Source organism: Tasmannia lanceolata, unplaced genomic scaffold, assembly GCF_043159265.1.
Source record: "Tasmannia lanceolata isolate RefF3 unplaced genomic scaffold, GAP_Taslan_0.1 ptg000008l, whole genome shotgun sequence".
Taxonomy (NCBI): Eukaryota; Viridiplantae; Streptophyta; class Magnoliopsida; order Canellales; family Winteraceae; genus Tasmannia; species Tasmannia lanceolata.
The window spans coordinates 27,541,687-27,559,296 of NW_027518685.1; the positions used below are offsets into that span (position 1 = coordinate 27,541,687).

The following is a 17,610-nucleotide window of genomic DNA, read 5'->3' on the forward strand; positions in this document are numbered from 1 at the left end:
GAGATGTAACTTACTGGAAGATTTTTACAGATTTTTACATTAAACTCATATTTAATTTGGATTTAAAAATTAATTGACCAGATTGCAAAAATAACACAGAAACTACTAGAAATAGAAATCTAAATTCCATGAAATTTCTACAGTAAAGATATAAGTGAAAATAGCATTCTGTGAGATTTTCATGAATTTAGAAAACTATTTACTATCAGTTTCGGATTTTTCAAATTTCAGACCAGATTATGAATTAACACTACAGCTCATATGAAACAAGATCCAAATCACTTGAACATTTTACAGAAGCAAGAAGTATAGAATTTAAGACTACTGTAAAAATTCGGAGAATTTGATTGTGATTTGATGTCAGTAACAACTCTCCCCAAATCTGATAATTTTCAAAGAAAGCATAAAATAATATACCAAACAAAATCCAAAAATTCTCAAAAATTCATGGTAGAATGTATATATATCATATTATTTTCCCACGAAATTACATTATTTTTGGAATCTGTTTAGTATATATTTTAGTTTTCTTCGCCGAAAAGATATTTTTGAAGAGTTTTTCTATTTTTAAAACACGATTTTCGAGAAAAATTACGATTCCGGAAAATATCCTCCAACCTTGTTCTGATGTGATGAACACAAGAAAAATTTAAAATTTCAAAAAATAGATCATCCTGAGATGGCTATTTTTTCGAATTTCGTAATAAAATACTGCTCTTCACTCAAATTTTCGAAAACCTTTGATCTAATGTCCGATCTGATCCGATGGTTATCTTACCCTGTGGTGGAGATCCTTGCCGAATCCAAAAGCCGAAGAATCCGAGAAGGTCCGCCGACGTGATCCGATTCCCTTTCGTTTTTTCTTTTTTCTTTTTTTTTCTTTTTTTCTAACCCACGAGAGAGAGAAAGAGTTATAGATGTGGATATTGAGAGGGATGTGAGATGAGAGCTTGAGAGGGTGAGAGGTTGCTGTTGAGAGGGTGAGATTGGGATGTGAGATGAGAGCTTGAGAGGGTGAGAGGTTGCTGTTGAGAGGGTGAGATTGGGATGTGAGATGAGAGCTTGAGAGGGTGAGAGGTTGCTGTTGAGAGGGTGAGATTGAGAGCTTGAGATCATGAGAGTGAGAGAGAGAGAGAGAGAGAGAGAGAGAGAGATGCTCTTCTTCTTTTTTTTCTTTTTTCTTTTTTCTTTTTGGGCTAGAGAGGTGAGACCTCTTGTTTGAGGGAAAGGGTGAGAGCTCCCAAGGGTGAGAGGGCTGTTCGGCCCCCCCACTCCCCCAAGGCTACTCTATCTCCTTTTAAATGGCTTCCTGCCTTTCTTTTTTATAATCCTTCCCCACCACTACCTTGCTTTCTCTTTTTTTTTTTATAGAAAACCTCCCATCCCTCACAACAACTCTCTTATAATATACATGACTTTTCTTAAGTGGAGAACCCATCGTTGCAACTCTCTTTGTATATAATCCTTCCCCACCACTAGCTTGCTTTCTCTTTTTTTTTATCAAACACCAAAGATGCCATCTATAACTTTCTCTTCTTTTTTTTCTTAAGAACCATACCTTTCTTGCGTTGGAAGAGATTCCTCTCCTCTCCTTTGTTTCCTTTTTTATTGCCTCCACCCTTATAAAATGCACTTGCTTTCTTTTCATGCCCTCAAAGCTTAATAGAAATTTATTTCTTTGGATTAGCATCAATTCCAAGCGGGTCCCTTGTTGTATGGCTGAATATGATGGGGCCCACCAAGTCTCCCATTGGCTGATCCGAACCGTTCATTTGATGAGCGACAATTGATGATCTTGATCGTTCAAATAGTGGGCTGCGATGTGATTAGTTGTACCCTTGAAATTATCTCCGTAGAATGATCCACCTTGTCCAATTGATGGGCTGCCATCTTAAGATTTTTATTTTTCATAATAATGGGCCCATGCCAGACGAAATACGCTATACCCTCCATGGATATTGGTTTCGTTTATGCCTTTCATCAAAACAATATGCGGACCCCCCGGTTGATTCGAATTATGTTCAATGCGGGCCCACCAAACGGGTCCAAATTCTCCCTTGCTCGGATTCTTATGAATAATCTCTTTCAACACTTAACGGAAAAATGCGAACATGGCGGAAATGATTGAACGGGGTTTCGCCCAAGCATAGCGAACTTGGGTCCGATCAAAATGGGGTGTCTACACTATTTCTTGGAGAAGCGTCAAGCAGAGAATGACGGCTTCATCCACTATGGAGGCAGAGTTTATTTCATGTTCGGAGGCTTCGGCTCATGCCTTATGGCTGCGAAATTTTCTTTCAGGGCTTAATTTGATTGATTCTATTGAGAGGCCGTTGAAAATTCTCTGTGATAATTCCGCTGCGGTTTTCTTTTCCAAGAACAACAAGTCTGGAGACGGCTCGAAGCATATAGATCTAAAGTATCTTGTTCTGAGGGAAAGAGTTCAGAATCAGCATGTATCTGTGGAATACATAAGCACCGCACTTATGTTGGCGGATCCCTTCACTAAAGGCTTGTCACCAAAGCTCTTCAGAGAGCATGTAGCGCGCATGGGATTGGTTGACACTTTTGATAGCCTATGATAGTGGGAGTCTGCATTTGGTATTGAGATACACTGTTGTGATCACATTATATTTTATGATTCTGATATATATTATGATTATTTTCTACCGCTCCATTTCGTGCACATTTTGTAAATGGATTGTTAATAAGAGGTAGAATGTGTCTGTATGACTGTTTTGGAACATGTTTACATCTTATGCATGTATGCTTTTACATTCCTATTAGTAAGAATTACTAATAATATAATCATGGGATAGGCTATTGGGTAGAGTTGGTGACCCAATGGTTACATGGTTTATTGTTGGTAGTTTTTGCTAAACGGAATGTTGGTTTATTATCTAACTAATTTAAAGTTATGATCCTTATGTTTGGCTCAAAGATCTTGCTAGCCAAGTGGGAGAATGTTAGGAAATAATCCTAACGGTGGATGTGTCTTTTGCAAGATCGATGGTCAAGATCATTTGGTTAGTTAATTGGTTTTGTGAAAAGTCATTAATGAAAAGACTTTATGTGAAAAGGTATGAACGTAAAGAGACGTTTGGGGAGAGGGATGGGCGTGATGAGGACTCGCATCTCTTCCCACAAACGCTTATAAAATGGAACTTTTGGGTCCTATTTGCACACAACAAATTCGTTTTTCAATCTTTGAGAATCCACACTTGAAGAGAAAGAAACCGGTCCCCATCACCGACGGTTGTGTAGCGAAGAGAAACTCAAAGAGTAAGAAAAACCCAATTCATGGCTTCCGGTATGATTTTTTTCCCATTACAATTCAATCCCTATTGTTCTGTAATTTTCTCAATGTTGAATCGCCAAGATCTGTTGCCTCTTACATTTATCACACACCCTCGATCGATAGTATTGAGCAAGCACTATTCTAATGTTTTTGTGATGGATTGCACCCAAGGTTTTAAATTTCAGTTTCGGAATGCGTTTCAGTCCTCACCGAAACCGAAATATCAGCCAAAATTTCATAAATTTCGTCGGTATCTTCTTTTTTCGTGAGCTCGTCAATAATGTATCAATTTTTGCATTGGATAAGCTTTTCCAACAATTTAAGCTTGCAGCATCTAATCCAGCTCTGTCCACCTGCATGAATCAGTCTACTGCTACCATGGGACTTCCTTGTGCACACAAGATCAAATATTTGTTGGATAAACACAAGGTATTGCATCTAAGTGATGTCCACTCAGCAAGAAATTGTTTTAAATCAACTTTATCAGGTAGTGAATACTTCTATACCTATACTCCACGAGCCTAATGTTCAAAATCCGAGAGGACGTCCACAGACATCAAAGCGTCGAAAGACAATTAGTACGTAGCACAAGACGAGAACCTTGATAGTATAGATGGAAATGGAAAGAGATGTTCCCTTGATTGTTCCAAATTAATTAATGGAGTAGGTCACTCACTCCAACATTTCATCAAACAGTTAGAGGGCTTTTGTCTGACAACTGTCCAATTTTAAGAGGAAAACCTAAAAATTCTCAGACAATAAGAAAACAACAACAACATTAACGTACCATAAGGTCCATAACAATCCTTATAAACAATAATAGATTAGTTTTTTTTTTTTTTTATTTGAACTATTGGAGGGTATTTTTGGGATTTCGAAAATTATTAAGTAAGCCAAAATTCGCAACCACCTGCCCTTTGCCACGGTCGTATTGCATCAGCATGCCAATCTTACACGTGGTATAACCGGTTGGTGCATATCTACAAAGCTCCACGCATTTTCAACTGAGTGCCGTGAGAACCTACGCCTCCATATTTTTCTTTCTCTCTCTCTCTCTCTCTCTTGCTTTTTATATTTCCTCGAGTGTTGTTTTTATCGCCATATAATAAGAGAAGAGAGAGAAGAGAATCCCATTCTGTTTTGGTTTTGTGCTTTCTTCATCTCTCTCGTGTTTCTGTTTATCTCTGTGAAGATGTCAAGCAATCCTCTCCCTCTTACATCCTTGAACCACATTTCCCTTGTATGTAGATCTGTGGACAGATCTCTTGAATTTTATCACAACATTCTTGGGTTTTTCCCCATAAGGAGACCTGGGTCATTTGATTTTGATGGAGCATGGTAAATCTAATCAATACGACTCCAAACTCATGATTAATAAAACAATAATTCGTTTTTCAATTTTATTTTAGTTTTCATGTGGCTGATTTGTATTTCTTTTTTACGGTTGATTTGCTTGTTGTTTTAGGGTATTCAACTACGGAATCGGCATACATCTGTTGCAATCAGAAAACCCAGAAAGCATGCTGAAGAAAAATGAGATTAATCCTAAAGATAATCATATTTCCTTCCAGGTAACCATCTATTTATCTTAGAAATTCAATTTCTAGCTTTTTATTGAAGATTTTCTTAATCAGAAATTAATTATATTATGGTTTGCCGTACAAACCCGTATGTTTTCAAAATGAATAGGCTGATCCTAAGCCTCCGATCTGTTGAAGTTTCCATAATTCAATTTCTCGGATCGCCTCTCATCTATACGACTGGGGACTCAACATTATGGAATCCTCAATAGATCAAATGGTGAGGACCATCCTATGAAAATGATTTTTGGTCCACAACCTATTTACGTTGTGGCCCAACAAATATTTTTGGACGACAACCTATTCACAACTAAGGGAAAACTGTTTGTGAGCTTGAGCTCATATGGCTTATATGAGCTAGAGTGCCATAAAAACATGGATTTCACATTTTTTTCGGGATGTTCCAAACCATTCATCTGCATGGCCCATTATAGATAGTGTGTACGAAAAATCAGGTCCATAAGATCATCCTAACCCATCCAAAAGTGGAGGGGGAAATGCTTTTGGATGGGGAAATGGAGAGACACGGTTTGTCGACAAATCTTCCCATTTTTGCCCTCCACTTTTGGAGGCGTTAGGATGATCCAATGGACTTGATTTTTGGTACACTCACTATCTATTATAGTGCCGTGCAAATGAATGGTTTGGATCACCACAAAAAAATGTGGGACCCATGTGTTCAGCCACCCATCATATAATTTCTCATACTTGATTATATGACCCTCCCTACATTTGTGATGTGACACAGTGCGAGAGCATGGACTCAGTGGAGATGATGCTGAAGGAGATAAAGATAGAGTACGTGAAGAGGAGGGTGGAGGAGGGCGGAATTGAGGTGGAGCAGCTTTTCTTTCATGACCCTGACGGGTTTATGATTGAGATCTGTAACTGCGACAACCTTCCGGTCGTGCCTATAGTTGGAGAACCAGTCTTTGCATGCGCCCGAGCAGGCATCCTGAGCCGTTGCATCCCCACCATCCAAGTCAATAACGATCTTCCTTCTTTCATTAACTGAGAAAAGGTTCAATTCAAATGTTGTTAAGCCATGCCAGATTTGCTTGGGTGGCCATTGTTACAAGGAACTTTGTTGCGGCATGTATAGAACAAGTAGTTTTATTGCTGTTGTTGTTTTTCAGTTATAATTAGGAATGAGGGGCATTCTTCTATGAAAATAGAAAAGAAGCAATACCTTATTTAGTTAGGGTCTTTTTGAGCCGAATACGTGTTATTGAATTTTTCTTTATATAAAATTAAAATAAATAAATAGAATTAAATATACTCACATGAAGAAGTACAATACCTTCACTAAATGGCAATATCCAATGGGCAGATCTTAACTATGTTACCATGCCAAAGCCATTATAAACTTGGTTCACATTAAATCTCTTCTATTAGAGAAGATTAGAATAACATGAAGATAAGAATAAATCACGTATTGTTAATTTGTTCTTATATAAGATAAAAGCATATGAGATAAAAGATAAATATTGGCTATATGTTAAATTTTTGATGAATATATTTGTCAATTTTTAAAAAAATATATCAAATAAAAATAACCAACAAGAAATAACTAAGATATATATATATATATATATATATATATATATATATATATATATATATATATATATATATGAGAAAACTGTTGGTGCGCTTAAGCTCACAATTTTTTTGGTGCGCTTAAGTTGTTATAACGCCTCCCATTCGTTTAAATGTTTGGGTCCCACTGGGTCCCGCTTAAGCGCACCAAAAAGCTCACCAACAGTTTTCTCATATATATATATATATATATATATATATATATATATATATATATATATATATATATATATTAGGGGCGATGTGTCTAAGGGAGACCTCAGATAGGCTCCCTCGAGAATGGGAGCACACAAGAAAAATAAAAAAGCATACAAACAGAAACAGTCACACAAGGGACACAAGTTTTTAACGTGGTTAGGCTCAAACAATGCCCACTCGGCGAGCAATTCCATTCCCATCCTCTTTACAAAATCTTTCTCTAGGCCAAAGGCCATTACAAGGAAGCTTTTCTCTCACAGCACACACTCATTGCCCATGTTTATGGGGCGTTTTCCCCACATATATTCTAGTTTTGGCAACCAACTCAAGGCCATTGTCCCATTTACAAATTGCTAAAAGGCCATTGGCCAATGTACAACACATAGCCTACAATCCGTGTGCATAAGCACTTACAAATCATAAGCCAACACTTGGTAAAACCCACCAAAACCGTCCAGCCATGTTGCGTGTTCAAAAGCCAAGGTTTGCCTCTCTTCACATATGATGTCCCCCTAGGGACCACGTAGGGTTGCAACTCGGGTTGGGCGGGTCGGGTTTTGAAGAACCCTACCCGACCCAAGTAACCATCTCTGGTCGGGTTGAGTTTTTTTCCCGAAAAACCCGTGATTCATAAACCCAGTGATTTAGCTTGATTAGAAGAATACACAAAACATGATATAACATAAATGTCTGTTTACTTATAAATATAGAGATTAAGGTAAATGCTAGGGTGGTTTCTTGATTGAAACAAGTGATTTATTGTCTAAAATGAGCCTTAGGATTCATATTGCCGATTGGACTTGTATGCTGCAACTGTTCCCTTTAGTTTTATTCCAAGAATGGCTGAGAATTGCTGACACCAGTATAGCATAATCTAATTTCCCAGTCCCATGCAGTGCTTTATATACTTATTTGCTAAAACCTGATTAAGCAGCTTGTGAAATTATAGCCAACAGCTCAAACTTTTAACCATGTTACTTTGCAGTCATTGAAGAAATACCTTGTTAGTTGTAACTAAGAAAAGGTGCTAAAAATCTATCTTACATAGAATGAGCAAGATTTTGAAACTGGCATTGACCCAAAAGTATGAAAAATATTTTCTTTGACAGCCTAATTTCAAAAAAAAAAAAAAAAAAAAAACTCAATTACTTTTGTGTCAATGCCTAATTTCAAAATATTTTGCAAAGAAATAGGGAACTGATGATACATTGTTTTGCACTTTCTGATTAGCTACGGACAGATTTTTTTTGAATTGTAATATCCTTTGAATCACATAACATAATCCATCTCAAAGTGAGAATCAGTTGTCACCAGAAGTCAAAAGATATTACAATTCTAAAAAAAGCTACAAAAACTAACCGATTGAAGTTATTTCTCAGCACATCATAAAAAAAAGGGCAAGCAGGTACATAAACAGTACATATCTTATTTTCAATTGGGAAAAAGAAGCAGATCTTCTTCATTTCAAATGGAAAAATAACATTTAATGCCACCAACCAAATCCCCAAACCCAAAAAACCATAGATCATGTGGCTCTGCTGACCACACCAGAAACATGCATCGGATAGTCTATGACAAACTCTAGTCTCACGCCAGACCAACTCACCAAATCTAACCTGAGTCTGTCTTTGTTAACATGTCCGCTTCTTAGAGGGTCAGGATTTGTTCGAAGAGGAAGATATTTTGGGCATTCTGTGTGGGGTCTAACGGATGAATGGTGGATCATTGAGCAGGTGGTTCCTTACCCATACTTCTGCTCGCCTGATTTTTTGTGGAAAAAAATAGACAGGCACCATACAATTCTGTTTCTATGCACTGTACTGTTGTGAATTTGGGTGTGGATTTTTAAAAAAGTGGTACCATAGTTTCAAACAAGGCAGTATTTATTGGAGTGAAGTATACAATCTAAACACCAAAAAGTAAATACTCCAATGCAGAAATGGAAAGAATAATCCACTGAACTATAATATTTTGGACATCTACTCAATCATAGGGATATTCACCACCACTTCTTTTCATAACGACATATTAAACAATAAAAGAACGAACAAATGACAAAGGTGAGAAGGGAATTTGAATATTTTCATCACCCTGAGACCATGCCATTTTTACTTCTATAAACTAATGTTAGAGGACTAAACTATCTAGGCAGTAATACGAAGCATTCTGGATGGCCTTTGAAACTGTATACAGCCTTTGGTTTCTCGAACGTTTGGGTAGAATCAGATAGTAAAGACCTTGTTGATATGATTTACATTAACAAGGAATCCCTAAAGTTATTAAGAACTACTGGCAGTTCTATATCACTTGAAACCTGATTTTTGCACTAGTTTGGAGAAGAAAACCAGTTGGCAGATCATTTTGCTAATTTTGCATGTGAGATGAAGAATAATAAGGAGTTCTGACAGTGGAGGGATCTTCCAAAGATGGCTATGGGTTCTGCGAGGTGCGACTCCTTGGGCTCCAAGTATTCTAGAAAATAAACTTCTCTGTATTAGTTTTATGGATCTGGAGGTCAGACGGTATGTCCCCCTCTTTATACTCGTTTATCATAGTAATAGAAATTAAAGTTCCGGCTGAGTTCACAGATAAATTCCGGGTTTCTGAAAAACAAAGAAAAGAAAAGAGATAACTGAAGTTTATGGAAGCAGCTTAGAAAGATGACATAGACAATTGAAGGCACTCCAAGTGGGATCATATTATATATGAAGAATAAATTATGCAAAGAAGCCAATTGTAGCAGATGACAGTATCTTGTGCATTGGAGCTACACATACATTGTTGATTTGCTCAGATTATGTTGAAAAATACCTCTCAAGTCTTCCCGAAGCGACCTTTAAGAACATTTTTTATGACTTGTAAATTCATCAAGGATAACAACTGTAATCTAATTAATGTTCTTATGGTGATCACAAGTTCATTAACAGGAGGCAGTGATGATTAACAGATGTTTTATTTATACATCAGAAAAGAACATGGGTCAATTAAAATTAAATGCAAATCATGGAGGCAAGCAAGTAACTTCACATGATCAATGGTCTTTGATGGAATTATTATGAAAATACGGAACGCCACGAAGGAATGACACAAGCATCACATTACGAGTCAGAAAATGAAAGAAATTTGGGAAGACCCAACTGCTTAAAGAGCTAGCCATGTAATTTATTAGACTCTGGAGGCTTATGAAGGAGTAAAACCTCGACTTTTTTATATAATGCATCAAAGCAGGATCGGAAACTTAGATGTATAATAGTACACAGAAAGCTCAAGGCATCACTTGGATGCCACCAGAATGATTTCTGGAAGCAAAAAAAATGTACCTTTCATAGGTGGATATAATTATTTTAAGATATCATTAGAATAGTTTCAAAACTACCACTCAACTAAATGATACTTTTTGGAAGTGGTTGGATCTCCAAAGAGACAAGAGGGGGGCTGTTAGATGTGATCAGCTTGGTATTCCTAATGTTCGAGTTAAATAAGTATTTTATATTGTGGTGTGATTCTTTGTATTTTGTATGGGTTATAGAGGCAAGGTGACATGTCCTCTTGTACTTCTTTGTTTCTATTAATAAAATGTGCAGCCCCGGGTTCCTAGATAAATTCCGGGTTAAAAAAAACTTCCATAAAATGAAAGAAGCTACAGAGAAGGAATCGGGTTTACCCTTCATTTAACAGATCCTTAGAAGATCCTAGTCATACTTAAAAAATCAGCTGAAACTAACTCTTAGCAAACACAAATTAAGAAGCCTGAAGTCGCTGGTCTCTGCAATTTACACAAAATGCAAACCTTGAGACTTTATTGAAGATAGTTCAAATACTCGAACCTGCTATTTATCCTCCGATTCCACACAAAGCACAGCAAGCACTTTCAGGCTCTACAAGACTCAGTAGGAAAAAATTCAGTGCACTTAACCTAAATATTTCTCTTTCTTTTAGCAGTCCAACTTATCAGAAGACATTTGTGGGAAGTAAGCTGTAAGCCATCATAAGGTAACAGTAAGAACAAACTAATTCAGGCTCTTTCCCAGAACAAAACGAGTAAAATATAGTGGTGAAAGATATCAAACTTTCATTCTAATCATTCCATTAACCACGAGAAGTAATTGTTCTTTGCCATTAATTGAGCCCCTTGCTTTACATAGAAAGTCGCGATACTATCTGAGAAGCATTGAAATTGACAATATTTACAAAACAAACCCTAGATTTGTTACCGTTTGGTAGGAAAGCCGGGTATACTTCCTTTGATTCTACTACTGAATGATGGAGTCAGGCATTGCAAACATAATTCTTGAGTGGTTGTGGTCCCCTTCGTATGTCACGATCAACATGGATGGATCCTCTAAACAACGTTCAACATGCTTTCTTGCAGGACATCCCCTCATGCTGCTGCACTTGTAATAGCTCCTTGAAAATGAAACACAAACATATGTCAAAATTAAGAGAATAGTGTTTCTGAGTTCTATCTGAGCTCAAGCGTCAAAAACTCATGTGGGCCAATGTTTTTTGGGGGATCCAAAGCATTCATTTAAAAGGCCCTATCATGGATAGGGTGTGTACCAAAAATCAGGTCCATAGGATCTTCCTAACCCTTCCATTTGTGGAGGGAAAAATGTACAGATATTGTTTCTCCACAAATCTGCCCATTTTTTCCTCCATAAATGGAAGGGTTAGGATGATCCAATGGAGCTGATTTTTTGTGGACACCCTATCCATGATAGGGGATTCCAATTGAATGCTTTGGATCCCCCAACAATGTGGTCCCACACCTGTTTCTGAGCTCGAGCTCAGATAAGCTTATATGAGCTCTAGCTGAGAAACACTATTCTCCAAAATTAATGTTGTCCATATATACCAAGAAAGTAATCACTAGAGAGCAATGATGCAAGACTATGATCCAATGAAGGGCATTCCCCAAGTTAAAGAATGCTTCAAAACCAAATAAAAGAATATGCATGGTGCTATGTTGCATGAGTACGGATACGAGTGTCGGAATCTGACATGGGTATCGAGTGTCGGATTTGGCTATCGAGTGTCGGATTTGGCTAACATAAAAAAAATAACAAGATTTGAGGATTCGGCTAATTTTAATTCTTTTACATTATAATATGATTATACGTTGAGAATTTGGGTAGGTCAAGTAAATATAATGCTTTATGTCCATATAAAAAAAAACACACTATTAGTATAGATAAAAACTCAAAACATGTGATAATTGTAAGTCTGTGGTAGTCTTTAGAAAAAAATAGATTAAAGAGATCTAGAAGTGTCGCAGTGAATCCTAAAGTACTGGAATCTGACACATGTCCAACATTGAAGCAACATTGGTGCTTCACTGATTCAGAAGAATCCATGTAACATAGGCATGATGAGATTTCATTCATAGAAAGAAAGTAAATGGCAGGAGTAGTTCAGAGGTTTCAAGCTTGTAATGTTTGTGCGGGAAAGATCATATGTGAAATTCCTCCAGCTAAAGAATGCCACCAACAGAGTAAAGAAATACACCTGATGAGATGCCCGTAATTTAAGCTCTGTTTCTTTTGACGTAAATTGAGCGTAAAAAAAATTTTATGGCTATTTTTATACTTAAAAATGGATGTAAAATTTGCTTTATGCCACTTTTATGTTGAAATAAACGGAGCCTTGATAAAATACAAAAAAATAACCCAGACTGGAGCAATCTAGGGATATGAGGATTTATTGTGTCAGTTAAATAACATATTGAACTAAACTGAAATAATCGTGTTCTGTTCAAGGGAAGTTGCAAGTGTTTTTGAAAATTCTCTTCTGACAATGTGTATATAACCTTACTGTACTTTATTTTCCTAATCGCGTCCTCACTAGTTATGTGCTTCTTTCCTTCCAATTCTAAACTATGACATTCTAAACAACAAACTTGTCAGAATCAATACAAAATTACAAAGCAGAACAAATGTTAGCATACCTTGGATGTGGAGAACCTTTGATGGGCTTCTGTCCATATTTCCTCCATGAGAAATCATCAGAAGGGATATCCGCTAATTTGCTACTTACAGCAGGAACTCTGATGGTTCTTTTTAACCTCAGTTTCCTGGTAGAAGAAAAAAAATATGAAACAAGAAAAAGAAAATTGAATGAAATAGCCATCACTATCATCATAAGGACAAATTCAATAAGGAAAGCACTATCCACAACAAATTCAATATCATTGTCAGCGAAAAAAGAGATCGAAATGAACCTCCCTCGAAACTTTGTTCATCCTCTGGTTTTTCTTTTACTTATATGAATTAGTTCACACAAATTCTAACAAGAATATATAGCAAAATATAATAAAACATAAGATTTAGAGCAATTAAAGTCTTGCCTTCTTTTTGAGCAGTGACATCCTCCAGTAGAGGCAACACATTTGGTACTCCCTTCTTCGCTCTTTTCGCCGAATTTCATCTTTGAAGAGAACATAGAGAAATCGTCCTGGGCTGATTGAATAGATGATGACGAGTACTGCATTATCCTCTTATCAATGCTATTTCCATCCAAACTAATGGAAGAAACAAATGACTGTCTTGAAGGAACAGTCAGAGCTTGATTGATACAACCATCCAACCTTGAGAAGGAATTCTTCGGAATGATAACATCGGTCTCAGAGTAACAATGCTGTAAAGGCTTTGCTTGAAGATACAATTGAAAACTGTTTGTGGGTGTCAAGAGAGAGGGCGGGAAATTACCATTAATAGAAACTAATTGCTTGAATTGGGATTGAGAGGGACTGACCTCCAAGGGATGGATACATTGAGCAAAGGGGGGATTTGGACTTCCCATCAATTCAATGGGGTCTATGTTTAGATAATTTGGCAAGGGGCCTTTTCTAATCCTCTTACTATTCGGCGGCAAGCCAAGAAGGGAAAGCAATTTTTTGAATTCAGTTATTGTACCTTCTGCAATAAGGCTAAGTTCTTGGGTGTTTCTCCCTTGTTTTTGCCTAGAAATACAGTTAAAAAGATGGTGGGCTGATCTAAAGCTGCTTTGAGCAGCTTGTTGAACTTTGAAATCCCAATTGGGGGTCATAGAAACATAGGTATCTGATGGTTCTTCTTTCATGGTGTAACTAATTTACACCATAATTTACAGACAAAAACATGTTATAAGAGTCCTGGTAAGGCCTCAATGGGAAAATACCAAGAAAAAGACTCCACAAAAGGAGCCCAACAGCCATAAAAAACCCTATTTTCCATTTGGGTAAAATAGGGTTTTATTGCTTCGATTAACCAAAGCAGCCATCACCAATTTCAAACACCCAGAACCCAGAAACCACAAAGGATCCACAATCTAGTAATTTCATTAAACAAGAACCAAAACCCACAAAAATAAATGCAAAAAAGGAGATTATCTTGGCTTAGTGAATCATGGGACTGAAATACACCATCAACATGCCACACCCACGCCCGTAATAAAGTCAAAGGTGCTCTCTTCCTCGCTACGCACTAAACAGAGTCCATTTTTTCTTTCAAAATCTCAATAAATACAACGCCATAAAAATATACATCCCATTAAGCTGTTGGGTGGAAAGGAGGGAGAATGAGACTGCATGCTAAGACTGCAAATTGCAGGATTCCACGTATCTTAATCTGATTTGATAGGCTTTAAGCAAACCCGTGATCGAAGAAAAGAAAATGAACTTTTTCTTTTTTTCTTTTTTTCTCATTTAAATGAGAACAGAAAATAGTCGTCGAACTACTAGTTCAGGTAGCCCATATGGAAAGCTCTTGATTGGATGATTGATTAGGATTGTATGGGCAGTAGCAAAACTAGACTAATGGATCCATGTAGGATCCGATCCACCTATGTCTTGGTCACGATCCGCTCAGATTTCTTATCGATCGGATTGTTTTTTGGAGAAATTATATGATGAAGGGTCACGATCCTCTCTGCGGAGTTGCTGTTGAATCAAATATCAAGGGTGGTACCTTTATCGTACTATATTTATGTGTTCATACGGCCCTTCATCATATAATTTGCCTGTTTTTTTATGTTACTTTATAAGTTTGGGTTATGATCCATTTTGAATCAGCGGATCCTAGGTCTTAGTTATGTTGTATACATTAGAGCTTGATCATAGCGAGGAGCCGAGGAGAACGGTTATTCAAACAAAAAAAGAGGAAAATAAAATTTTGTTTATGGTTTTCAGTAGGATCCGTTCCACCTATGCCTTACTTACGATCGGTTCATTTCACTTGTTGATCGTTGGATAGTAACTTTCTAAGTTTGGGTCACGATCAATTTCAAATTGAACCGTCCATCAGGGGTTTTAAATGTTATGAAAATACCGCTAGTAAAAAAACAAAAATGAACAACATTATGCAGGTTATTTTTGTAGACCGGTGTCCTTTCGGGTGTGGGACGCTCCATCAGATTGTATGCCTACGTCTGTGTCACAATCCGAAATAATCTTGTACCTTAAGATATGGATCCAAAGGAGACAACCAAATCCAGCTGTTGTGCCCAAATCCTGCCCATTAAACTTTGGATCCATTAGCACCCGTAACCATTTTCCAATCATTGAGCTTTTGCTAAACTAGAAATGAAGATGCACCACATGAAAAGGTAATCCAAGAACTACCAAACAAGGGCGTAGGAATTGGTATATCATATTATACAAGAAAGAGCAGACAGAAATCCAAAGTTAGTGTGGACTTTTTGGGTGTATCTGGTATTATTCCACTTGCCCATGAATCTAATCCACTCACCCAACTCGTCATCAACACTTGATTGGGGAGTCGACATCATGGGGTTGGATTGGCGTTATCCCTATCCTCACTTTAATGTTTCTTTTTCCCGTTGGTGGATTTGGTGTCTTCTGTCTTTTATTTTTTTATTTGTTTATTATTTAGGTCACGGAAACGTAAGAGATACAAAGCAACTTTGCACTAAAAGGCACCACCTAAAAGTCTACACAGACATGAAACCAAGTCACATTTGGCCCGCGTAATATGGGGTCCGGAACTTTGATCTAATAAGCCACTATCATGGTTGTTGGGGCTAAAATCGGACTACCCCCTGCATGTCAACACGTGGCAGCACCAGGCAAGACCAAGCCACTCCGCCGGTCGCAGCGCCGTGTGTCGTCGACCATTCCATCTAACAGAACAACAAGTCGGGCCGCCAACTGGGAAGGAGATCCTTGAGGCAGAAGGCCTTCGCAAAGGTCCCCTGGGATCATTCATGACGTTATCACTTGCTGATTCACTCCCATTAACATAGGAGATCACGCACAGTTTAGGGGCGCACAATAGCTCAAGGTCTTCGACCAAAAATTTTTAAAATCGAAATCGCCAGTTGGGATGAGGTTGAGAAGTTTATGTGACGTGACATACTTGTATCATGACTTGGTGGGGCCCACAAATTTGGCAATTATGCTGGATCCAATACAAGTTAGGCTATTGGGTAATGTAATGGGGAATGAGAAAGGCTAGCATATTACGGATACGTAAAATAATCCTATTGTATGTAGGGGCTGGTAATGTTGTAGCATGTTAGGGGACAAGTTGTCCCTTATTTGGCACTTTTAATTTGGAATAATAAATGTCAATTTTAATTTGGAATAATAAATCTCCTATATATATATATATATATATATATATATATATATATATATATATAGAGAGAGAGAGAGAGAGAGAGAAAGAGAGAGGAAAAGGATTGTACACTCGAGCGTACCAAGCCTATGGTACTCTCGAGTGCCTCAATCACATGGGTCCCTTTTTTTTGTGGTGATCCAAAGCATTCATTTGCAAGGCCCTATCATAGATAGGGTGTGTACCAAAAATCAGCTCTATTGAATCATCCTAACCCCTCCAAAAGTGGAGGGAAAAAATGGGCAGATTTGTGGTCTGTCCATTTTGCCCTCCACAAATGGATGGGTTAGGATGATCCTATGGAGCTGATTTTTGGTACACACCCTATATATGATAGGGCCTTTCAAATGAATGCTTTGGATCATCCTAACAAAGTGGGCCCATATGTGATTGGGCACTCGAGCGTACCATAAGCTTGGTACGCTCGAGCGTACAATCCTTTTCCTCATATATATATATATATATATATATATATATATATATATATATATATATATATATATACAGGATCCAGGTATCCTCTAGCCTCCATCGTATGAGATCCAAGCATCTCCCATCCACCATTGGGGACAACACCTCTCACCTGTCACATCATATCATCGACCTGTCACTTTTGGCCTGTAACACTTCACCAGTGCCGACGCCCAAACCAACCACCATCACAATGTCACGTTACTGTTACATCTGCTGTGGGTCCAGCCCATGATAGGCCCAACACCCACGCCACATATCCGATTGAATTAGGATACCCATGTCTCCTAATTAGAAAGGGAAAGTGAGAGAATTGGTGGATGTGTGACATTTTCGCAAAAACGTCAAAAAGTGAATAAAAGAGAAAAAAAGGATAGAAAGGGTTAGAGAGAAATACAGAAAAAGAAAGAGGGGGAGAAGGAGAAGAAGAAGAAGAAGAAAAGCAAGAGTTTCTTCTTGGTGGCTCTTTCGAGGGATTTGTGAGGGATCAAAACGAAGGTTTTGGAGCGTTCTTCTTGGAGATTTTCACCGCGCCGTTGGATCCTCTCTTTGCACGGAGACTTCGCGAGGATTTGGGTTTCTTCGACTTAAAGATCGAAGTGAGTAATTTTTGTGAGAAAGTGGGTTTTGTTGTTCGCAACAAGGTAACCTTTTATCTCTCTTATTTCTTGTATGGTCTCAAGTTTTGGGTGAAAAACTTGAGAAAGAGATGTTGTATTACTTATTTGATTAGTGGATATTTTGTCGGATTCGCCCAATGGTTTTTCCCTCTTCATTAGAGGGTTTTACACGTAAATCTTGGTGTTCTCTTATGTGATTGCTCTCTTGATTGTTTGTTTTTTTTATCCACATA

The 17,610-nt window shown here is 37.6% G+C and overlaps 2 protein-coding genes across 2 annotated transcripts; one reads left to right on the forward strand and one right to left on the reverse strand.

Moving 5' to 3' along the window:
- The first annotated feature begins 4,345 nt into the window (after positions 1-4,345).
- LOC143883524 (glyoxylase I 4-like) lies at positions 4,346-6,075 on the forward strand. The gene is made up of 3 exons (XM_077386864.1): positions 4,346-4,636; positions 4,764-4,869; positions 5,627-6,075. The coding sequence occupies exons 1-3, from the start codon at positions 4,491-4,493 to the stop codon at positions 5,891-5,893; spliced, it is 519 nt and encodes a 172-aa protein (XP_077242979.1). The 5' UTR covers positions 4,346-4,490; the 3' UTR covers positions 5,894-6,075.
- Positions 6,076-10,724: 4,649 nt separating this feature from the next.
- LOC143885028 (putative WRKY transcription factor 74) lies at positions 10,725-14,295 on the reverse strand. The gene is made up of 3 exons (XM_077388978.1): positions 13,019-14,295; positions 12,620-12,745; positions 10,725-11,082 (listed from the first exon to the last, which is right to left on the reverse strand). The coding sequence occupies exons 1-3, from the start codon at positions 13,750-13,752 to the stop codon at positions 10,929-10,931; spliced, it is 1,014 nt and encodes a 337-aa protein (XP_077245093.1). The 5' UTR covers positions 13,753-14,295; the 3' UTR covers positions 10,725-10,928.
- Positions 14,296-17,610: the final 3,315 nt, after the last annotated feature.

Bases quoted from the DNA above. Each gene is read 5' to 3' on its own strand.
- LOC143883524 (XM_077386864.1), top strand. From the start codon at position 4,491: ATGTCAAGCAATCCTCTCCCTCTTACATCCTTGAACCACATTTCCCTT. The intron at 4,637-4,763 runs GTAAATCTAATC...TTGTTGTTTTAG, and splicing joins TTTGATTTTGATGGAGCATG to GGTATTCAACTACGGAATCG. The intron at 4,870-5,626 runs GTAACCATCTAT...GATGTGACACAG, and splicing joins ATAATCATATTTCCTTCCAG to TGCGAGAGCATGGACTCAGT.
- LOC143885028 (XM_077388978.1), bottom strand. From the start codon at position 13,752: ATGAAAGAAGAACCATCAGATACCTATGTTTCTATGACCCCCAATTGG. The intron at 12,746-13,018 runs GCAAGACTTTAA...TTCTTCTACCAG, and splicing joins TGTCACTGCTCAAAAAGAAG to GAAACTGAGGTTAAAAAGAA. The intron at 11,083-12,619 runs GTATGCTAACAT...TTCATTTTCAAG, and splicing joins AAAGGTTCTCCACATCCAAG to GAGCTATTACAAGTGCAGCA.